Here is a 22,750-nt window from a genome sequence, read left to right as displayed (position 1 = left end):
GCTTACACATAGCTCCTCAGTTGCATCAGTGGGAGTTGCTTATGGAACAGTTGCATTCCAGAGGTAAAAGGCATTGAGTTTAAATGCAACAAGTCTGTTTTCCAGGAAATGAGAAATGAAAGAGATTGTTTCCTTCCAAGTCTCTGCAAGCTTTTGAAAGGTGAGACTGCATTTCCTGTTTAAGTCTTTGCAGTCAACACTCCTTGAAGCTGGGCCCTTGGAGACTGTAACTGTGTGTTGGGGCAGTAGCATTTTGAGAGTTGAAAAACGAATAACCTTAAATAATGTTTTCTTTCTCTTTTTAGGAGCATCTAAAGGCCTTCGATGATGAAATCAATGCTTTTTTGGATTATATGTTTGGGCCTCGAGGTGAGTGAGCTCTTGAGAGCAGGAAAAATGCCATTTAATTATAGAAAAGGATTATGTTGTCTCTGGTGTCTTGAAAACAGTATAGCACCCTCACCTTTAATGTCCTCCAAGAACATCCCACAGGGCCCATTTCTCCTCCTGTTTGACCTCACCTGGTACTGGAGTTCTGGGAGCAGGAAGCAGGAACACAGTGAATGACATGCAGTGTTTTCCTCCAGTGCCTCTGTAGCTTTTCCTCTTCCCTCTCCATTCTTCACTGCCTGGTCATCTGTAGAATTCCTGCCTTTAAGCACGGGTGAACTTTCTCTGCCCCGGCCTTTGGAATGAGCTTGGAATTCTCAATCATTCCTCCATCACCAGCAATTTAGACTGTCATGGCTCCTAACAAGCTCTCTCCTTCCGATCATTCATGAAGAAGCATCAGCTGGGATAATATTCTGAAGACCCAAATCATTACTGTGTTCTATCTTACAGTTCATCAGTGTCTTTCTACTACCCTTGTGGTTGGACCAAAGTTCTCGTCATGGACAACAGACTCTTGAATGATGTAGCCCTAGCTGCTGCACCAGTCTTCCTTACTCAGCTTTGACCCAGGCACTGGAAACATCTTTTAATTCCTCAGATACATACAGTTCCTTTATGTGCTGTTCCTTGAGCATGGACGACCTCCCTTCTATTCCCGTTCCACTTCCCAGTCAGGTCTGCTCCTTCTCCCACTTGAGATAGATACCAGTTGAAACGTGCCCTTTACGTGAGGCTCTTTCCTCTGTGGCGGCTTCTCACCAAGCTTCCTTCTCGGCACACTCCACTGTTAACCCTCAGCAGGTGTGCCATGAGGCAGAAACCAGGGCTGCTTTTCTGCAGGGCTTATCACAGTTCTGGGAATGTAATAGGCACTAGATATTTTGCAAATGAATGAATTCTAGACAAAATGTTTTGTTCCACTTGAGCCTTGCTGGTTCACAAACCTGTAGAAAATCCATTGTTCTCTCAAGTTATTTCCTCAACTCTGTTAGGTGGAAAAGAAAGGAAAACTTCCTTTTTTCCCCCTCTATATCCTCCTTAGATATTGTTTTGATCCCTCTCAACCCCCAGTTCTATACAGGCTTTGTAAACGGTTCCATGTTAATGTGATGATTTATATAGGTGTAATGATACTCTGTTGGAGTAGTGGCTCACACATGAAATCCCAGTGACTTGGGAGGCTTAGGCAGAAAGATCACAAGTCAGAGGACAGCCTCAATAACTTAGCAAAACCCTGTCTCAAAATAAAAAAGGCTGGGGATGTAGCTTAATGGTAAAGCAGCCCTGGGTTGAATCCCCAGTGTGAAAAAAATTATACGTGTGTGTGTCATGGATTGCTTTTAAAAAAAAAAAAAAAACTTTTTCCATATTCTCTCCTCTTGGTGATCCTGTGGGTAACCAGGACAAAGGATCTGTCTGTGTACCTACTTTGATGTATTCCATACCTTGCAGGTCTAGTGGGTGTAAAGGAGGTCAGGGTAGAGGGTGCAACCTCCTGCCTAGGCCTGCAGGATACTGGGAGGAACTATGAATTAGGTGACTGGCTTTCTACTGGAGTCAAAAACGTCATCTCTGAGCCAAGTTCACACTGAACTTCGCTATCAGTAAGATCAGCATGATGTGGAGTTACGTGGATATGAGCTCTGTGGAGGAAAGGACTGCATTCGTTTTCTCAGCTTTTAATGGAAGCTCTCCTCTGTAGCAAGGAGGTTGTACAGTTGACACCTGAATCACACATCCTCCCCGGTGACAGGGTGCTCAGTATCAATCCTTTTTCCTTCCTCAAGGGACCCTAGCTTAAATTGCCTGGCATGAAACCCATTAAGCTTCTAGGTGTCCCGTCTTCTGATTATGTACACGTGGTATCAGTACCTGACACAGATGTAGAGCTAATATTTCTCAGGTTCTCAAAGGTAAGAAACATTACATTTGTTCCCATGTTTTTATTGGAGCATTATGACCATTCTTAAGAACTGTAGCAAAAATTTTTAGATACAACATTTTTAATAAGACCTGCTCACTGTCTCCTAGTGCATATACTAGAGTTGGAAAGGTAACAGCTTTCCAATTATTTCAGATGTGCTCTTTTCCTAGAGCTTACTATAACAAAGTACTGCAAACTAGAGGGTTAAAATAACAAATTTATTCTGTTTTGGAAGCCAGCAGTCTGAAATTGAGGTGTTGGCAGGGCCTCTCCCCCCCTGAGGTGATAAGGAAGAATCTCTTCTGTGCTTCTGAGTTTCTGGTGGTTGTTGTCAATCCTTGGGGTTCCATGGCTTGTTGATACATCATTAGCCTCCACGTGATTCTCTCTTCTGTGTCCCTGTATCCAAACCTCCCCCCTTTAGAGGACATCACTCACCCTAATTCAGTATGGCCTCAACTTAACTCAGTTACATTTACAAAGACCCATTTCCAAATTAGGTGACATTCAGATACCAGGAGTTAGGGCTTTGTCATATCTTTTGGTGGATACACCACCATATAGAGATAGTATAAGTTACTTTTCCTCAAAAGCAAACTGGGGGATAATATCACCTATATAATAGGATTGCTTTGAGAATAAACTAATGCAGGCTTCGGAACAGAATAAATGCTCAGAAACAGTTATAGCCATAATAAAATCATCTTGTTATGTAAATGAGGAGCTGTAGTTATGAAACAGTAGGAAAAAGCTTCCTTCAGAAGGCAGGGCCTTTTATCTGGGCAAGAAAGTATGACTCTTTAAGTTTTTTTTAAGTTAGATACATTTTATGTGGGTGCTGAGGATCGAACCCAGTGCCTCAAGCATGCAAGGCAAGTGCTCTACCGCTGAGCTATAGCCCAGCCCGCAAGGATGACTTTTTACACAGAAATGAACATCAGGAAGTGGCACATAGCACAGGCTTTGGTTATTAAGAGGGAGGTGGGTGAGAGTTATCTTTATTGCCAGGGGGAAAAGCGTACAGAGTAAGGAATGGCACCGGTCTCAAGGCACTTTTTCCAAAAAATGGTGCCGCCTTTAGGACAGGTGGTCTAACTAAAGGTTGGTAGATAGAGTGGGAGTAGTAGGAAGAGGGACTAAGACTAGGGGAGTCGATCAAGGAAAGGGCATTGCCTATTGGCAAAACCAGCTCCTTAAACTGTTTATGGAGAATAAGAACAGTATGCCATTTTTGTAATTCTGGGTCTTTAAACAAAAAGAGCAAGTCATTGTGTCTACAATTGTTCCCAGGTGTTAACAGTTCTATGATGAAGCTATCACATGGACTTTTTTCAGGTTTTTAGAGATTCAGGGCACTTGATGTACCCAGGCTCTCACCTCCCTGCTGTTCATTCTTCCTGTCTTTGTTTTCTTCTCTCACTTCTCAATCATCAGCTCCAAGCCTTTGCTATCTTTGGCTGTATTATAATCCCAGGATGCTGTTTAGGATAATATACCCACTCCTGGTTTATTGTATAAATGATTCTAGGCAATGTGGTTTTTAGAAATTAGGGTATAATAAAAATATGCCTTCTGACTATCCAGATTTTCCCTATGGGGGATGGGTGTTAGCAATGAATAATGGGGGAGGTGGTGGATATGTAGCCTTCTTGGTTATCACATGGACAGTGTAATCACAGCCCTTGTTTTACTTAATAATGGCCCCACTGTGCAAGATTGGTAGACTCAAATTTGCCAGCATCACTAAAAATAATCCATGCTGAGGTTGCTAAAACCTACAGTAAGAATAAATCTATCCATGAAATTGTAAAGGAAAAAAGACCAAAAAAGTTTCGACTATGGTATGTGGTGGTAAGTGCTTAGTGAAAATGAAAAAAGGCATTAAATTGGTGTATGTATCATTAAAAAAAAAAGTACATGGGGGAAATGCTGTATAAAAAAAGTATTGCTAACCAAAACCTCGTTCCTCGGGATTCTGTGTGCTTCTTTTCAGATTCCCGAGTCAGAGGGTGGTTCATGTTGGACTCTTACCTGCCTACCTTTGTTCTTACTGTCATATATTTGCTTTCAATATGGCTGGGTAACAAATACATGAAGAACAGACCTGCTTTTTCTCTCAGGGGAATCCTCACCTTATATAATCTTGGAATCACACTTCTCTCCGCCTACATGTTAGTAGAGGTAAGCATCTCTGGCTGGAGTTGGTGGCCCAGTGAATTTAGGAAGCAGTCACATCTGGCCTACCAGAACGCTGTCATTACTGTTAAGATCTCAAGAACTTGTTCCAGCATTTGACATGGTTCCTTCCCAAAGTTCTGGAAGTCTTTGTTTCTAACTTGAACTTTTCTTATCCCATTTTAGGCCTATTCTTTAATCCTTAGTCAAATTGCAATTTGGAATCATTTAAATTTGAATGGGCCTTTAAAGATCATGTGTTTTTTAACGTCAAATTCAGTTAGTTTCACTGAAATGCAAATATACATGCATATAAATGTTATGTGTACACACCTACCCTTAAAGAATGCAACCACATCTTTGTCAGTTGTCCCTCAAGACTGACTTCTGGAGGCCCAAGTTGGCATTCCACTTGGCTCCAGTTGCCAAGCTGCAGCATGCACCAGACCCAAATGATTTTATGAGAAGAGGAACACGTAATGATTACCCTGCCTATTCAACCAGCAGTTACTATTATACTAGGCAAAATCTAAAAGTATTAAACTTGCTGTAGCAAAGATGGAGATACAATGGAAACAAAAAGTAGGATTTATACATGACTGATAATGACCAAAACTTTCTGCTGTGTTTGAATTAAATCCTTGCCTTAAAATATAGGTTCTCTCATCTGGAGTTTATTCTGTGCATTATTCTAATATGCACTTTTTTTGTAATATGGGGAATTAAACTCAAGTGTACCTTTTCATTGAGGAACATTCTCCCATTCCTTACCTTTTTTCTTTTTTGAGAGAGGGTCTGGCAATTGAAGTCTTCCTGCCTCACCTCAGCCTCCCAAGTCCCTGGGATTACAGATGCACTCCACCGCACCAGACTTCTAATATGTACCATTCTAATAATGTATAATAGCCATTATCTTGAGTGAGTGGAATGAATCTCTAATGAAATTTTAGGCATCAGAATTCAAGAGATGGAATTTGGGATCAGGAAAGCCATGCTGACAACTCTAAAATCCTAATTTTACCTGGTACTGAAAAAAGTTTTTTATTTTGGATTCTTTACAAGATGATTTTTAGTGCACTAGACGAGTTTGCATAGTAGTGATTTATGGTTTAATTTCTCTGTGTAGCAAAGAAAGACTGTCCCTTAGACAAGGTAAAGGCAAGTTGCTAGATCTGTAAAAGTAAACTGAACTGAACTTGGATTAGGGCAGTGGATGAACTCTAGGGATGTTCTGGAGTGATTTAGTTTACACCTCCCAAGGCTAACCCTATTTGACAGACTTGTTTCATTTTCTTCAACATAGCTGTCCTATACCCATGAAGTTAGGGGACTCAGGAAGTTCTGTCTCACACTGGATCATTTTGTGGCTTGGCTGCTTATTCTGCTATGCAGGTAGCTCTGACAGGTGACACATGGATGGGATCAGCCTGACTAAATCTGGTTAAAGCAGTCTGTCATAGAGAACGTGCCCTGGCTTGCTCCATGACTTTTTTTTTTTTTTTAGCATAGAGAATAGCGATTAGAACTCCATGCTACAAAACTGCAGCCTAACCATAAATTTTTAAGTCAATTGTACACAAAGTTGAACAGCTTTCTTAGTTTGAAAAAATGCACCAACATAAAATTGGCGTATCCTCTAGAGTAGTCCCTAGATCTGTCTAGCTTGTCACTGTTCCCTGGTAAGAACAGGAGCTTACAGCCCTGGGATTTGTTAGGCTCTATTACCAGTCAGGTAATTTCCCCATCAGGAAAATCCAAGTCTTCCTTCACTGGATTTGTTTGTCCTGATAATCTTTAATTATGGTAACTTAAAGGTGTTTTCTTAAAAGAGAATCATCAGAACAGTGAAAAAAAAGACAAAGGTTCTAAATGTTAAGTCAGTAGTCCATCTCTTTTTAACAGATCTATACCTTTACAATCTCTAGGACAGCAGGAAATACTGGGCCTTTTGCCTGTTATACTTTGTGGAATCATAGCCAAATGCCTTATGTTCCAGAATCTTGCATTTTTACAGGGAGAAAATTTAACATTTTCTTACCAGGTTGAGAAAGAACAGTGATTTAGGAAGTCTGATCTTTAGTCAAATGGTTCTCCCACCTCTAGCCGTGTAACTCTGAACAGACCATTCACCCATCAAGTACTATACACAGGGTGTCTGGCAAAGACTCTAGACACAGAGGAGCTGGAAGCAGCATAGGTTTTGCAGAGCTCTGTTTGTGGTTTTTGTTTGTTTTGCTTTAAGAGTAAGAAGATTTTAACTAATCACGAAACTTACCAAGTAGCATAAATATGGTGAAGAAAATGGTTGATCTTTAAAATGACAATAGGTATATATTTCATGAAATTATACAAACAATACATTAAATTTTAGTGGTTTCCTTACACTTTGGGTGGGGGGGGGCAGTACTCAGGATTGAACTCAGGGGCACTCAATCACAGAGCCACATCCCCAGCCCTATTTTGTATTTTATTTAGAGAAGGGTCTCACTGAGTTGCTTAGCACCTTACTTTTGCCGAGGCTGGCTTTGAACTCATGATCCTTCTGAGCCACTGCAATTATAGGCATGTGCCCGGCTTTCCTTACTCAATTTTTATTCAATTAATTCTACATCTTAGTTGTTGAAATAGATAACTAGATGATTACACAAAATTTTGTAAAGAAAACCACTGGTTTCAGTTTAACGACAGGGTTGGATTAAATGCAAAATTTGGGACATTTGTACGCAAACCTTGAATGGTTGCCAATAATGAGTGTAATACACTCCATTATTGACATGTATGTTTAAAAAAAGGGAAATTGCTTCCAAATTCTTATGTTGAACCATCCCTCCTTTCTTGATTCCTTGGCAGCTCATTCTCTCCAGTTGGGAAGGAGGCTACAACTTACAGTGTCAAGATCTCACCAGTGCTGGGGAAGGCGATATCAGGGTGAGCTGTTGGTAACAGATGGCTGCCTTGTTTCTGTTTCTCACTGAAAGGAGAGGAGGCTCTTCCTCCACATGTGAGGGTGGGCTGGGATGAGATAATGGGTTCCTGTTCCAGTAGAAATGTTTGGTAACAAAAATATCTTCTGAATGTTCATCTGAAGGGCACTGGTTGAATAAACCATGGCACATCCACAGAATGGAACAAGGGCGTCTATGTTACAGAATCATCTCGAGGTTCTTTGCTTGCAGACCATGGTTATTGTATAGCACCTATAGTCAAGATATTATGTGTATTTACTTATATTCTTGAAACAATGGCAGGATAAACCAAAAGCTATTCTAAATTGTTTGAGAGACACAGGTCAGAGGGATAGGGATGGAAGCTAGAGTCAGTGTACCTTGTATTATATTTTGGAACTATTAACTGTTTTATGTAATTGTAAAAAGAAAGTAAAGCATCTTCCCCCCAAAAATTTAGAAACAAATCGAGTATACCTGTAATTAAGTAAGGACATGGCCACTTAAAAGGTTTTGAGTGGATGTCCCTAATGAGATAGCAACAAAAAATCCTTTTAAAGATATTACTATTCTGAGACTCTTACAGGGATATTTTAGGATAAAATAAGTTATATAAGTAACTAATATTTGAAACAGACATTTTTAAAAGTTAAACTAAAACCCAGTAACCATACAAATTAGAAATAATAAAATTATACATCTTAAAAAAATATTTGCTTTGTCTATGACAGCCCAGAGCAGTGAGCCATGCTTATCCAGATGTGCTCTCAAAATATAATTTTCTACCCCAAGGAATGAGGGTTCTTAGAGCTAAGTGGCCAAATTTCAGTTTGGGGCAGAAAATGTATTTCAGGTAAACCCAGGACATCCAGTGACCCAAAGCAAAGAAACATCATAAGCATCATGACATGAAGGGGCCACCTTGAAGGAATGCCCACTGGCGATGGGACACTATCAAAAAGAACATTGACTGGGATGGACTGAAACATAGTAAATGTATTTTTAAAATTGAAGTTTAAAAAAAAACTTATGAAAGTTGCCAGACCATCTTACTCATTTTTCCTTTTATATCCAAGTTTCCAAATAGATGAAAAGGGTGTTGTAGGAAAAAAAAAAAAAAAAAAAACAAATAACAGAAAAAATTGCCATTTTTGTACCTCCTACATACCCAAGCTCACTGCCCCTCTGAACATCACTGGAGCAGCGAGGAAGCACCAGACGATAGGAGGGAAGTGACCTTGAAACAACAGAAATCCTACCTGGCAGACCTGCGTGTTGATGTCTACTCCCCAGCCCCTGCCAAAGAAAGTGGTGGGAATTAGAATCAAGAAAACAAAAGTCATACTGAAAATTCTTGAAATTCAGTGATGAGTAGCTAGTGTTCATTATTTGGTATATTTACAAAAAAATAATTAAAAATCTAATTTCAAGTTAGAGATATGGCAGAGATGGTTAGAGAAAATAAACATCCAAATCCAAAATATCAGGAATTCTGTATAACTGATGGGAGTTTTAAGAAAAAAAAGATGGGGAATGGGGATAAAAGGAAGGAACAAGATGAAAAACTTTAAGACCATATCAATAAAAATTCAGTGCGGACCTTGTTTGGATCCTAATTTAAATAAGAAAGGCTATTAGAAGATATTTAGAAATTAATTGTACTGGACAAGATAATGACTCATGGTTTGTTAAAATAAAAGTTCATTAGGAATATTTATAGATAAAATGATGTCTTGAAATTGCTTATAATGATCTACCCCACAAAAAAGTTTTAGGAATTGAGAAACTAAAATTGGAGTCATATTGAAAATTCTCAAAGTTTAATGATGGACACAGTTATTCTTCCTGTATTAGAGAATGTTTGAAATTCTGTAATAAAAGACTTTGATGGGTTATCAATAAAAGATATATGTTTTAAAGTAAGATGTAGGTTTCTCTATACCCATTTTATTTCTAATGCACTATTACAGGCTGGTGCATATTGGGAAAAGAGTTTTCTCAAAGTTGCCATTCTAAATGTATTAATATTTCTGAAGGCTAATTGTTCCAGACATTAAGATGAATGCCACTATCTCATGAATGTCTTGAGAAGTAGACAGTATAGCATGATAATCTAATTTCAAGATTCCTATTATCTAACCTCTTCAAAAATATGTTTAAATCACCAAGCTCCTTTTGCGGAAGCTAGAGCAAAATAAGGGGAAAAAGTGGAGGGCCAAGGGTGGGTCAGATATTATAGGAAAATCAGTGGAGTAGGAGGAGGGACTGGAAAAGGGAGGAAATGCAGAATGAAGTGGACAGAATTATGCAAGCCTGTATATCACAAGTGAATTCCCCATTTATGTATATCTATAAAGCACCAATTATAAGAGGGGCTGTAGCTCAGTGGTAGAGCACTTGCCTTGCACGTGCACCACATGAAAATATTTTTAGTTGTAGATGGACACAATATCTTTAATAATAATAATAAATGTAAGACCAGTGGGGGTGGGGAGGGAAAGAGGAGGCACTGAGGACTGAAATGGACAAAATTCCATGCATGTATGTTGACATAAACCCAACAATTAGGAATAACTACAATGCATAAATAAATACATTAAAAACAAACAAAAAAAAAACTCCATGCTCTTAACTAAAGAGGTATTTCTAGGTAGATAAGACTATGTAAAGGGCATTGGAAGGAAAGCAAATTGTTAATACCACCTACCAATGTTAGTAAGGACAAAGTACTTCTTGACTTTTAATATCTTCCTCTCAGAGGTATAAATGATGTCGTCAGACTTTCTTTGGGTAATATAATGTTTGAGAGAAACAGGTACATTAGAGCACAGAAGAATTATAATTTAGTATAACAAACAGTAATGACCTGTTGAGCTACATACTGCACAAGTCTGAATGAGACCGTCTCTGCCTCTGAGTTATATGCAGTCCAACACTTGCTAGACTTTAATGGTGGTTGATTATAGACATGTAGGCAAGTAATTTAAGACTATACATGAAGCCACTGGTTCCACCAAAGGAAAGGAAAAGACTGGGCAAGTTCCAGAGGAGGTGGTGGCATTGAAGGAGTATTAATAAAGGATGACTAAAACATGACTGACCTGGATGGAGGTAGGACAGGAGTGTGGATGCAGGAAGAGGAGTCCTTGGCACTCTAGTAGGAGAATGCAGATGACTTACATGGTACCAGACTACAGTGATGAGGAATCCACTTAGTTTTGTAGGTGCTGAGTGGTAACTTGGACACATAGGTATTTTGGGAAGAAAATCCGACTTTCACTGGAGCAGGGTATACTGCCTAGAATGAGGAGAAACTGGAGGCAAAGACTCTGGACTAGCAGTAAGTAGTCCGAGAACAAGACACACGTTGGTAATGCACAGATGGTGTATGGAAGGCAGGCTCAGCAGTAGGGCTATGCAGGGACATTTTCACTTCTCACACCTTTCTCCCCTTTTTAAATTTTTATAGGTAGCCAAGGTGCTATGGTGGTACTACTTCTCCAAATTAGTCGAGTTCCTGGACACAATTTTCTTTGTTTTACGAAAAAAGACAAATCAGATCACTTTCCTTCATGTCTACCATCATGCCTCCATGTTTAACATCTGGTGGTGTGTCTTGAACTGGATACCCTGTGGACAGAGTAAGTTCCCTGCTGGTTTCTGGTCCTATGCCATGGCTCTCGCAGGCCACCCAAGGGCCTGCATATTGGGCGGGGAGTGGGGCTGTGGAAGCAGGTGCTCACTAGTGGCCTTTGAATTTCTATCCTTTGATGCTGGCAAAATTTGAATGTAATTTTAAGTTTTAAAAATATTTTCTTTCCCATACACCAGCTATCAGAAGGCAAAGACACATACCCAGCCAGAGCAGACCAACTCTGGTATAGGTGCTATTTGGCTCCTATGGAAAGTGACACCATCAAGAGTTGCCACTTGGCTGTGATATAGAGTTATTTCAGCTCTTAGGGCTTATTTTTACATTCTGAATAATTAAGATAACATCTTTGTGTGACCCACCAGAGCAATGACTTTCAATTTTGTTTTTTAACTGAGAACTGCAGTACAAAATATATTTTATTTCACAATCCAGCCCACTCATTCATATTATGTGTTGTGTGTGAAACAAAAATTTCATTAAATATATACTGTGACTTTTTTTCTTATTAAAATCAGGGATTAAACCCAGGAGCATTTAACCACTGAGCTATATCCCCATCCCTATTTTGAAAGAGGGTCTTGCTAAGTTATCAAGAATGGCTTTGAACTTGCAATCCTCCTGCCTCAGCCTCCCAAGTTGAGGGGCTTACAGGTGTGCACCTCACTTGGCCAACTGTGGTATACACAATTTTTCATGAAACAAAAATTTCAGGTAAAAGTATTCACTGTGGGTTTTTTTTTGTTGTTGTTGTTTTTTGGTTTTTCTTGGTAAATTCTATTTCACTTGTCAAAATACAAAAAGCAGACAGTTCTCACTGCACTGACCTCATTACTGCATCAGTCACATACTGCAGTTTGAGAAGCACTGAGCTGGAAAGAACAGGAGTTTCTATTTTATAATGTGTTGAAAATATCCTATGAAAAATCAGAACAGGTAAAATTTAAGAAAATTCTTTTGTTTTACAATTCAATGTCTTTGTGGAAATAGAAAACAATCCCAAGAAAATATGGAGTGCAGATGTATGGAGCCACATCCTGGTATACCCACTGTGAGTTAAAAATTTCATAAGTCAAAAACACTTAATACAACCAACCTGTCAAACATCCCAACAGCAGCACAGCATGTTGGTAGTGTGGGTTGTTCCTCCTGCGACCCCAGGGTTGCCTGAGAGCTGCAGCTCCCCAGCATCATGAGTATTACAGCACATACCACTAGCCCCCTGGATAACACTCAGAATCCTAGTTGTGGTTTCTACTGACTGCATCACTTTCACACCATCATAGGGTTGAAGTAAAGCTATCAGGTCAGGGACCACTTTATATCACTGAAGATGCAAATAAAAACTAGTGTCAGGAGGGAAACTGGTAGGGATGCAGTAGGCAGAAAGGAATACTTTCCACACTCCTCCTAGATAGAATCTACTTTTTTACAAATTTGATACTTAAAGAAGACTATAATAACTATCAAAGGAGAATTGCAAAGGTTAAGTATTTATTGTCAAGTTTCATTACAAATTAGTACCTAAATCTTAAATCATTGTGTAAAAAAGTCCTATAAATAATGTGATAGTTTCCACTCAAGAGTATTATAAAAACCTTAAGCAATGATCATTCACTAATTGATAGTGATATTTACTTGAGTTTTTATTTCTAACGTGTCTCCTGATACTCATACCGTATCTATGTTTTCTATATAAATCCAAGTGTCGTAACAGCTTGTGCACCCTGGACAAGCACTCTTTCCCTGAATGATAACCTGCTGCCCACAGGAGGCTTTTTCCCATCCAAGGTTTAGTCAAAGATAGTTCTGGTTAAGAAGAACTCTGCCTCTAACCCTAAGCTATCTGCCCCCGCACCCCCATTAGCTATTGTAATGACAAAGAGACAGTTAAAACTTTGCAAATAAGAACTGGGTGGCACTCTGGCTGAAAAAGTATCCCAGTTTACTTCGATCCAGAAGTTTCTGCCAAATCTTAGGGCAATAGCACAACAATTGGGGAATTTATCAGTATGAAGTTCATCATATGATTGTCCTTTACCTGTTAATTTTTAGTTATTATGCACAGGAAGAATATCACTAGACAAAGGAGAATGAACAGTCTTATTTTATAAAATAGTAACTCATGCTATACTTTCCTAGGTTTCTTTGGACCAACACTGAACAGCTTTATCCACATTCTAATGTACTCCTATTATGGACTCTCTGTGTTTCCATCCATGCACAAGTACCTTTGGTGGAAGAAATATCTCACACAGGCTCAGCTGGTATGTCACTCCCAGCTCTCTCCACATGGCTCATGGAGGAGCAGGAAGTAGGAATCTGTCTTTTGGACATCAGAGGCCTCTCTGCATGTGATGAGGATGCCCATTTTTCTCTAAGAGCCTTTAAGAATTATTTTGTGAATTAAAATGTTTGTATATATACAATTTATGATGAGAAGATCCTTGCTGTGAAATATAGATGAATTTTTTTTTTAAATTATAAGCTAAACATTTTTATTTAAATAACTTTAGCTGCTGCTTCTTCATAAGAAACTTATATTGGTAATTATATAACATTGCCATTACTAAGTTCAGATAGTTCCTGGATAGGATAGTGGGCTGCCTCAGCATTGTGCTTGTTTTATTCCTGCAAAATGTAGAGCATGACAGGAATTGACCTAACTGAGGAGGGCCCCGGGCCCCGGGGGAGCGGAACTCACTCACTCTGGCCCTCTGTGCCCCTGCAGGTGCAGTTCCTGCTCACCATCACCCACACGCTGAGTGCCGTCGTGAAGCCCTGTGGCTTCCCCTTTGGTTGCCTCATCTTCCAGTCCTCCTATATGATGACACTAGTCGTCCTGTTCTTAAATTTTTATGTTCAGGTATGTGAAATAGAAATATTTGTAGCAAAACACCGTATATGTGCACTTTGCATTATATGTTTGTAATTTTACTGATTAAATATTAAGCAGATGCTTGTGGATGAATTTAGATGATGGGTCTGTAAATGAAAAAGTAAAACTTGCATTCTGATTTCTCTCCCTATGGCCTCCTACTCAAAGAAAAACCACAGTTAATAGTCTAGGGGGCATTCTACTAAAACTTCATGTGCATTGCATTGAAAAACATTTATCGGAAATACCGAGTTATATTGTTTGCATCATGTATTTGCATTCTGAAAATTAATCAGGTGTGAGACAGATCTAAGAAACTTTCATGAATGGAGAAAAAATGGGACATTATTTTTTTATATATCATGGTGTTATAGATCATTTGGATAAAATTCCTTAAGGCCAATTAGTATGGAAAGGTTACACTGGCTTTTTGTTAAGTGTCATTTTCTTTTTAACAATTAGAGCTTCAGAATGCAATTTCAAAGTGACTGTTTTGCAAGAACCTATGAAAGCTATGACAGAGCATAGGCCTCAGCGGGTTGCAGATTTTAAATTGCACTCCTTTGTGAGCTGGGGAAATGGAATGCTTCCTTTAAAAAAAAAAAAAAGGCATATTTACATTCAAAACAGTACCTCTGAAATTATATTCATTTGCGTTTTCTTTTGAACAAGAAATGCTCTTATTTTTTAGTTTGCTGAACAAGAGAACTCACCATTGTTTTATGCAAATACAGAGTCCAACTGGAGGACTAAACCTTTGACATCTTTTTAGATTTTGTGTTTCTGAAATTGGACTGACTAGGCTTTGTCTCTTAAGATATAATAGTCGACAGATCCAAACAAAGCCACACACACAGAGGAGTGTTAAAGGAAAGTGGGGAGTTTGGGGTGCTGGATTTTAATCCTGGCCAGTAAGTAGAAGCCCAGCAGCGGTAGATAATGGCAATGGAAGCCTGAGCCCCACACGCTGGCTCAAATCAAATCTCAGTCCTGACGCTGAGTCTGTAAGTACAGTCTTGACTCTTAATACTATTGCTTTTAAAAAATAAAAAAGTAAAAATGAGATGATAGTTATCATGGAAGGAAGGCTATGCCCAGCTGGGGTTATGCTCACTGGGGAGAGCAGTGCTTAGTACACATGAGGCCCGGATTCCAGCACCAAAAATGGAGGATACTCTGAAGCCAAATCAATCCAATAACCCAGATGTTGGTCTTTTAGAATAAAATAGCACTTTTTCACTTGAAGTATCTTTTTAAAAAACTATATCCTTTCCAAGTAAGAAACTAATGCAGAAGAATTTCAGTGCTAATCCCTTAATTTGGAAATCCTGACCTAATATAAGATGAAGGGAACCTCTCATTAACATTCACACATTTGTCTTGCTTTTACCCTGTTTTTAACTAGGGGCTTAAACATGGTCATATTTCAAACACGAATTCCTAGGAGAAAGTCCAGTGCCTAAGAAATTCATGGACTGTTTTAACCATATGCAGCCTTAGAGATAAGGTCTTACTAAGGAATCTTTTTTCTTTCTCTCTCCTATATATACACACCCAACAGACATACCGAAAAAAGCCAATGAAAAAAGACATGCAAGAGCTGCCTGCAGGAAAAGAAGTCAGAAATGGTTTTTCCAAAGCCTGCTTCGCCGAAGTGAATGGAGTGATAAGCAAGAAAGCCCAATGACAGAGTGACAGGGAATGCATGCCTGGCACCAGCCCAACAAGTCCGCTTGTTTTAAAGCAAAGACTGAATTGAAAGTTGTATGTTTTAGCATAAACTAATTTCTTCTGAGTTTATAAATCATTTGTACCAGAATGTATTAATATATTGCTACCAGGTTAATCCGTTAATGCTTTGGTCAGCATCGAGGTGATGCTGGACCCTGAAACTTGAGAGCAGATGCCCTTCTCCCTCCTCCCGCCGCGCAGACTCACCCTTCCTAGGTGCACTCTAACGCCACACACACGTCCAAGGCCAGGAGGCGTGGGGCACTGTCGTTCATGGCAAGTCTTCAAGTGGAGTGTTGTTCAGATTAAACTGTCAAACAAAACGTTGTATTGTAAATATCGACATGATCTAATATACAGTAAGCAATAATCGTCAGTGCATAAAGGAATCAACCCCAGAAAATATTAAAATGGGATCAGAAAGTGAAGACAAAAATCTAGTCAAACCTCTCAGGCCAGAGCCTTGTTTATCAAACTGTCACAACCACTTCTGATTCTAAATTAGTAATCTGGCAATGAAATTTGTTAATCTTTTGTTTAGAATAACTAATCTTAAAATTATTTTGAAAATTTTCTGCGAAATCCATTTCTCAGGGGCTTTGGATACAGGAGTCTCCCTGTTTTAATTTGGTTTCCTTAACAATTTAAATATTCATGTCCATCTCCCTTGTTAGCTAGCCTAGGTTAGTTAAGGTCTGAGCTCCAGACTAAAGCTGTTTCTCAAACTGGCTGCTTGTTTCTTTGTGAAGAAGGACTGCAGTCCAGCCCACCCTTTTCCTACAATGTCTGTGCCACCGGAACCCTTACAATCCTAATTCACAGAGAAATGGGGGTAAGTCAGACTTGTCTGTTTTTTGTGAGCCTATTCATGAATATTATTCCAAATCCTTGCTATCGATCTTTGCAGGTTATTTAAGTGTTTGAAAATAGACAGGAAACACTGTCATAGTTTAGAAAGGCTCTGGCTCCGAGCCACAGGCTGGTGATGAGCACAGTGACGGTGCCAGTTTGGCAGACTCCACACATCCTTTCCCAGCTCAGCACTGATCTCCGAGAACAAGCACACAGGCCAAGGCAGCACTAAACATTCCCTTTCTCCCTCAGTGCCGGGCTGTTAATCACTATTAACTGTACCAAGAATGAAAACAAAGGATTAATTTATCTTCTTTCCCATCTCAGTTTTTTTTTTTTTAAGATAAAAGTTTTTAGGTCATAACATTAATATTAGGTGCACGGGCACTGAAAAATTCTCACCACTTTGCCAGCCATGGTGCCATTCAGTCCCTTCTGTCCCCTCCCGAGCTTTAGTTTTAAATTCTCCCTGGTTGAAAACTAGACCAACTTTTTAAACATTCATCTCGCATCAGCTCCCCTTTCTCAGGACTCTGGCCTGTGTGGTTGAAAGGTGACTAACGCTGCATGGACTTCAGGTGAATTCTTCCTGCCCTGTGACAGCTTTTCTCTTCTGACTGGTCATTTCTGTGGAACAGACCCTCTTCCTGTCTCATGCCTGCTCACTCTTTCTTCTTCACAACCCTGTTCTGGTAATGGGGTTTGAACTCAGGGGCACTCTACCACTGAGCCAAATCCCCAGCCTTTTTTGAGCCAAGATCTCCCTAAGTTGCCCGGGCTGACCTCAAATTTTCAGTCCTCCTGCTCAGCCTCCTCAGTTGCTGGGATTCCAGGCATGTGCCACACACCCAGCTGCTCTATTTCCTAAATGGTTGTCAAGAACTGACTTGCTCTAGGGTGCTCAATCTCACTTGCATCATTCATCACTTTAACTGTATTTAGTGTACTGTTCACTCCCAGGAATTCATTTTTAAAAAAGGGCTAACTTGGAGTATGACTGTTACTGATCTTCTATGACAAGATGCAGACTTGACTAAGGAGAAAGTCCCTTAGAGAAACCAGGTTCTGTTTTAGTTCTCAGACACAGGCTGAAATCTGTTACCAAAGTACATTCCAGGTAAATATGAAACTCGGGAGATGACATTGTACTCAGCTTGTGTTTGTAACATCAGCTCATCGTCACTATATTCAGCTTACTCTTACTTGCCAACGAGGCCCTGAAGTCTCACCAGGACCACACCTGCAATGTTGGATGTTTTCACGGGCTTCACATCTGTAGAGCACAGAGGGAGTCAGTCACCCTTCGGCCAGTGGACAAAGTCAAGGAGCTGTCAGCACATGGCAGTGTGAAACTGCTAAGTGGAGGTGAATTCTACTAAAGCTTAATAAAACACTCAGAGCCTTAAACCATTCAAGGGCTGATAAAAAGTACGCAGAGCTATGAGATCTGAGCCACAGAAATTCAATCAGGTAAATATTTTAACCTGTTATTAAGTGCTATGACTTTAAAAAACATTTAAAAATGTTTGTTTAATGTGATTTTTCTAAACCATAACTGTAAAAGAAATACTATCTATATAATCTATTAAGAAATAGAAAATGTTTTTACAAGTCAATTTCCACCTACTTGGAATGAAAACATATACATAAATATGATAAAGCCTGTTTGTTAATAATTCCCCCAAATTTTTAAAACTAAAATGGATTTGTTATCAATCAAAAGCACTTATTTAGACATATTGGTGGATAAAGTCCCCTCCACCCCCATCAGAGAAGTGTTTCTTACCTTTAAAGAAAAACAGTACTTACTGAAATGGAAAAAAAAATTGCATTTTGTATGTAAGAGACGATTTTAGTTTTCCCCCAATATTTCTGTATCATTTTATGTTTCTGAGGGGTACTTATTTAGAAAATAAGCATATCACTTTCTTGTTTTCTTTTGAAAGTGTATATATCTATATAATATCATGATTAGGGTGGACAGGGAGACAGAAGAGCCATTTTTCTTTGTAGATAAAAAGCATTCTGTATGATATATAATAAATTGATTTTTACATTAAAGCAAAGCATGTTGCAATTTTTCTTTTTTGGCTCAAAGAAGTTAAAATGTATGTAGTATTCCAAGTGACCTATCACTCAGGGATTTTTTTTAACCAATAAAATGATATTTACACAATTAATTTCAGATGTTTAATTCTTCATTTCAATGAGCAGTGGACTTTTAGGTAATATTACCTAAACATAGTAGTCAAATACCAAGTTGAATTATTTCAGAAGATGGTCATTCACCTGAAAAAGTTAAGACCAATTAGATAAGAAAAGCCAAAACAATCACACAACAAATTACTATACAGCATGGAATAACTGAGGAAGGAGCACTAGATTGGAGTGGGAGGTATGAGGCAGGAATGGTGCTTGCCCTGAAAGCCAGGACTGTCCTTTCATAGATGCCTGACCACATCAAGGTGGCCACCTCCACTCAGGAACAGGGATGTAAATGAGGAGGCTTAAGGGCCGATCACAGGTTGGTGGCTGTCAATTTGGAGAGCAGAGTTGTGACTTAAGGAAAACAAGATAGGTCCCAAAACAAAAGATATAAGAGATGTGCTTGAAATCTCATTACAAAGTCACTTGAGGTCCTGGGTAGTAGCAGTGGAGCCTTCAAGGACAATCAAGCCCCCGACCTTGGTGATGAAGGTGGCCTGTAGAAGCCAGGCCCTGTGTTATAGCTACACATACCTAGCTCAGGTGTCAGAGGTGCTGGTGAAGATCTGGGGAGGCGAAGCTGCTCCAGGCCACACTGTGGCCTGAGCAACTACACAAGTGCACTCAAAATGGCAGCCACCGTCCTCTGTCTTGAATTCCCCCAGGACACTCTCCATAGCCCACTTTAACCAGGGAACACAGGAATGAGAATTCTGGGCACAGGTGTTCAGCCTAGCCAAGCCGACACATTAATAAAGCCATCACATCCTGTTATAATAGCAAAACATATGCCTGCAACATTGACAAAATGATTCTTCGCCTGATCAAACTTTAGTTCAGATTCTGAACCTTCTTGGCTCATCTGTGTATTTCCTCATCAACTCAGCATTAGCAGAACTCCGCTAAGTCAGATCAACGAGAACCCTTCACTCTCAGTATCTGATCATCCTTGATATCTAATCAGGTTCTTCATGCTCTGCCAACCCCCAGGCGTCTGATTATACTGGCCTGTCACCAGCAAGAATCCTGTTAGGCTTACCTAGAATCCCCGGGCTCGATATTTTCTTTGTAATTTCTTATCCACTGATTCCTATCCTACTCCCTGGCTATAATTTCCACTTGCCCTTGCTGTGTTCAGAGTTGAGCCCAATCTTTCTCCTTCTCTGCAAAATCCCATATCAGTGGGCCCCACACCTACCACAATGGGCCTGAACAAAGTCAGCCTTACCAGGTTTTAGCAAGTGTCACTGAGTAGTTGTGTTTTGTTTTGTTTTTTAAACACCACATAAAGAAATCCTGTGGGCCCCAAACAGAAACCGAAAAGACAAGTCCCTAGCTTACTGAGCCCCACTAAAAGGTGCTTCAGCCAATATTGACCAGATCAGAACCTCTCCCATTATCTGGGCAGTAACAATATCCATGTCATTAATAGGAGAATCAAACCATAAATGAACAGAAAATAAAGTACTGACTATGTACAGCTAGGCCTCCTACACAACAAATCCCAGTCTATATAGAAAGAGGTTTTCCATCTATCCTTGACTTATGCAAAGCTTTGGATTTGCATAATTTCTTTTCATGTACAAGTTTTCATAATAGCATCAAAATTATCCTCTCATTGACACTTAACCTATATATTCTTGGCACTCAGACTGCTCTCTACCCCACTTTCACTCATAGTGCATTCATCTGCTTCTGTGAGAGGCCACAGCTATACTGGCCTAAAGACACTGTTATTAGGATTCTCTGGAGAGCATACGTGCGTGTGCGCACACACATGTACATATGTACGTGTATATGTACACACATAAATATGGATGGAGAGAGACTTCCTTTCAGCATTTGGCTCACGTGACCGTAGAGGTTGGCCAGTGAGAATCGGCAGGGCAGGTGCCAGCAAGCTGAAAATCAGGCCCTGTGTGAGGTGGTGGGGCTGCAGGCAGCCTGGAGGCACATTAAGGTTCTCACTTTAGGGAGAGAGCCATGATGACAGTGCTGTTATGGCTTGTTTTAGAAACTCTCAGTACTAAAGGGGTGGCTTCAACACAGGGTGAGAGGGGGACAGAAGATAAAGCTGACATGTATGGCCTTGACTGTCACAGTTAAAACAGGAGCCACCACAGCATTCAACAGGAGGTGACTGGCAGATGGTGTGCACCAGCAGGCACAAGTGGAAAACCTGGGGTCACTGGGGAAAAGAGGAGGAGAAGCCGGGGGCAGAGGCATCATGGTGGCAGTTCCCCTACAGGAACTGAAGCTCTGCTGGATCATATCGGAGCTTTTACAGGGCGATGGCAAGAAGCTTTTGCAAGGAGAGAGAAGACCAAGTTCAAAATGCTCAGGTTGGGCACAGCAGTGGGCAGAAGTGCTGTGGGCTCAGCAAGGACAGGCTGTGGAAGCACAGGACAAGAGTAGGTGGTGGACATACTTGGTCTGAGGTACAGATACATTCCTCCAGGAGGAGTCAACAGGCAAATGCAAATACGCTGGGCCCAGGAAGCCATCTGCAGAGAGGGCAGGAAGACCAGCGAGTGGAGAGAAAGCCCGGTTCTTCCCAGAGAGGAGCTCATCTAAGGAACGTGTAAAAGCATGAGCCAGAAATGGGAACTAAGGAGACAGCCAGAGACGGGAAAGGGGCATTCCAAAAGCCAAGTTAAAGAGAATATTAAACAGTCCAATGCAGCCAGGAGGTCAGGTGACAACCCAAAAAGAGAAGAAGAAAAAAGAAAAAAAAAAAAGAAGGTGGTCCAGTCCTTGGGAGCAGCTAGAAAATTAAGAGGAGGCTTGAATGAATGGGAAGTCCTGGCAGGGGGCGGGGGGGAGATCAAACAGGGTACACGAAAATCATTTGTAAGATCTGGGGATATAAAGGACAAGAGGGGTTCCTGCAAGGGTGGAGGAGCGAAGGGGCACATGTGCTGGGAATCTGAGTCAAGGCGCAGGTGTCGGGTAACGACAGGTGGGCTGCAGAGGAGGAAGCAGCAAGGAAGTGAGGGAGGAGGGAAGGGACACCTCAGACCCGTGGTTACCACACTCGGTCATCACGTATGGCTTTGAACAAAGCCCCCACTGAAGGCAGCCCACCAGGGAGACCCCTGGGCCTTGGAGAGAGACGGCCTGACTCTCTCCTTGTCACAGGTAAAGGAGGTGGGGAAGGAGCTAGGGGTGGCAGGGACACGGGACAATCCTCTTGGCTTACCTCAGGGGTCAACCTGCTCTGCAGGGGCAGTGAGCAGGGACACAAGGACAAAGCAAATACTTACAAGAGCTGCTGTAGAAGAGAGGCTCAGAGCACAGGAGAACATCAGAAATGACGACTAAGGCTGCAGCCACACACAGTAAGGCAATTCCTCCATAGAAGTGGGTCCAATGAAAGGCAGCGCTGGTCCCCAGCTGGGACAGACCCGAAGCGCCATCCACAGCCACCAGGGTTGGGGGTAAGACAGCTGATGCTTCCCAGAGGGCTGGATGGTCCAGCCTTCTCTCCATGCTGCCCAACACAGTGCATCATGCCCACATTCCACTACCCAACACGCCCCTCTGCAGGCTGGGCCCGGGCAGGGCAGCACACCCTGCAAAGCTGCCTTCCATGTCCATTTGTGTGACTGTTTCACTAACATCCAGCTCCCCATCGAACTGCTGGCCCCCAAGGGCCATCAACACTGAATTCCCCATCACACAGCAAGGGCTCCATGACGATTTACTAAATAAGACACAACTGAACCCTTGGGAATGTTTTATAAGAGATGTCCCTCACCCCCGTGGTTGTTCAAGCTTGTAGTTCTTGCACCTTCATCAATCCAGCCTCAAAATCTGCTCTTCAAGCCCTCACCTGCCCTAGTTGCTCATATCTGCCTCCTCTTTTACCTTCCCAGAATTCTATTCTAGTTGAGGTTTTTATTGCTGCAACAGTCTCCCCCAGTATGTGGAATTCAGCCTTCACGCTGCTACCAGGTTAGTCTCCCTGAAGCACCATGTTCATTCTCTCATTCCCT

General features: G+C 40.8%; 2 protein-coding genes across 3 annotated transcripts in view; one reads left to right on the top strand and one right to left on the bottom strand.

The window, feature by feature from the left end:
* The first annotated feature begins 338 nt into the window (after positions 1 to 338).
* Positions 339 to 15,654, top strand: Elovl2 (ELOVL fatty acid elongase 2). The gene is made up of 7 exons (XM_076857908.1): positions 339 to 369; positions 4,311 to 4,498; positions 7,343 to 7,420; positions 10,907 to 11,078; positions 13,232 to 13,356; positions 13,821 to 13,955; positions 15,529 to 15,654. Exons 1-7 carry the CDS (start codon positions 354 to 356, stop codon positions 15,652 to 15,654), a joined length of 840 nt encoding a protein of 279 aa, XP_076714023.1. The 5' UTR covers positions 339 to 353.
* A 2,684-nt stretch (positions 15,655 to 18,338) lies between these two features.
* Sycp2l (synaptonemal complex protein 2 like) overlaps positions 18,339 to 22,750 on the bottom strand; it is a 102,325-nt gene continuing 97,913 nt past the window's right edge. The window contains exons 28-29 of one of the 2 annotated variants that reach the window (XR_013091681.1): positions 18,786 to 18,839; positions 18,339 to 18,358 (exon numbers count right to left, since the gene is read on the bottom strand). The gene's annotated coding sequence lies outside the window, so the exon portion shown is untranslated. Of the gene's footprint in view, positions 18,359 to 18,763; positions 18,840 to 22,750 lie in introns of those variants that run through there. The other variant, XM_076859188.1, reaches the window with a different exon arrangement.

Source organism: Callospermophilus lateralis, chromosome 6 (assembly GCF_048772815.1).
Source record: "Callospermophilus lateralis isolate mCalLat2 chromosome 6, mCalLat2.hap1, whole genome shotgun sequence".
Classification (NCBI taxonomy): domain Eukaryota; kingdom Metazoa; phylum Chordata; class Mammalia; order Rodentia; family Sciuridae; genus Callospermophilus; species Callospermophilus lateralis.
The sequence above is the reverse complement of the archived record's forward strand: the minus strand, read 5'-3'. Positions and strand labels throughout refer to the sequence as shown.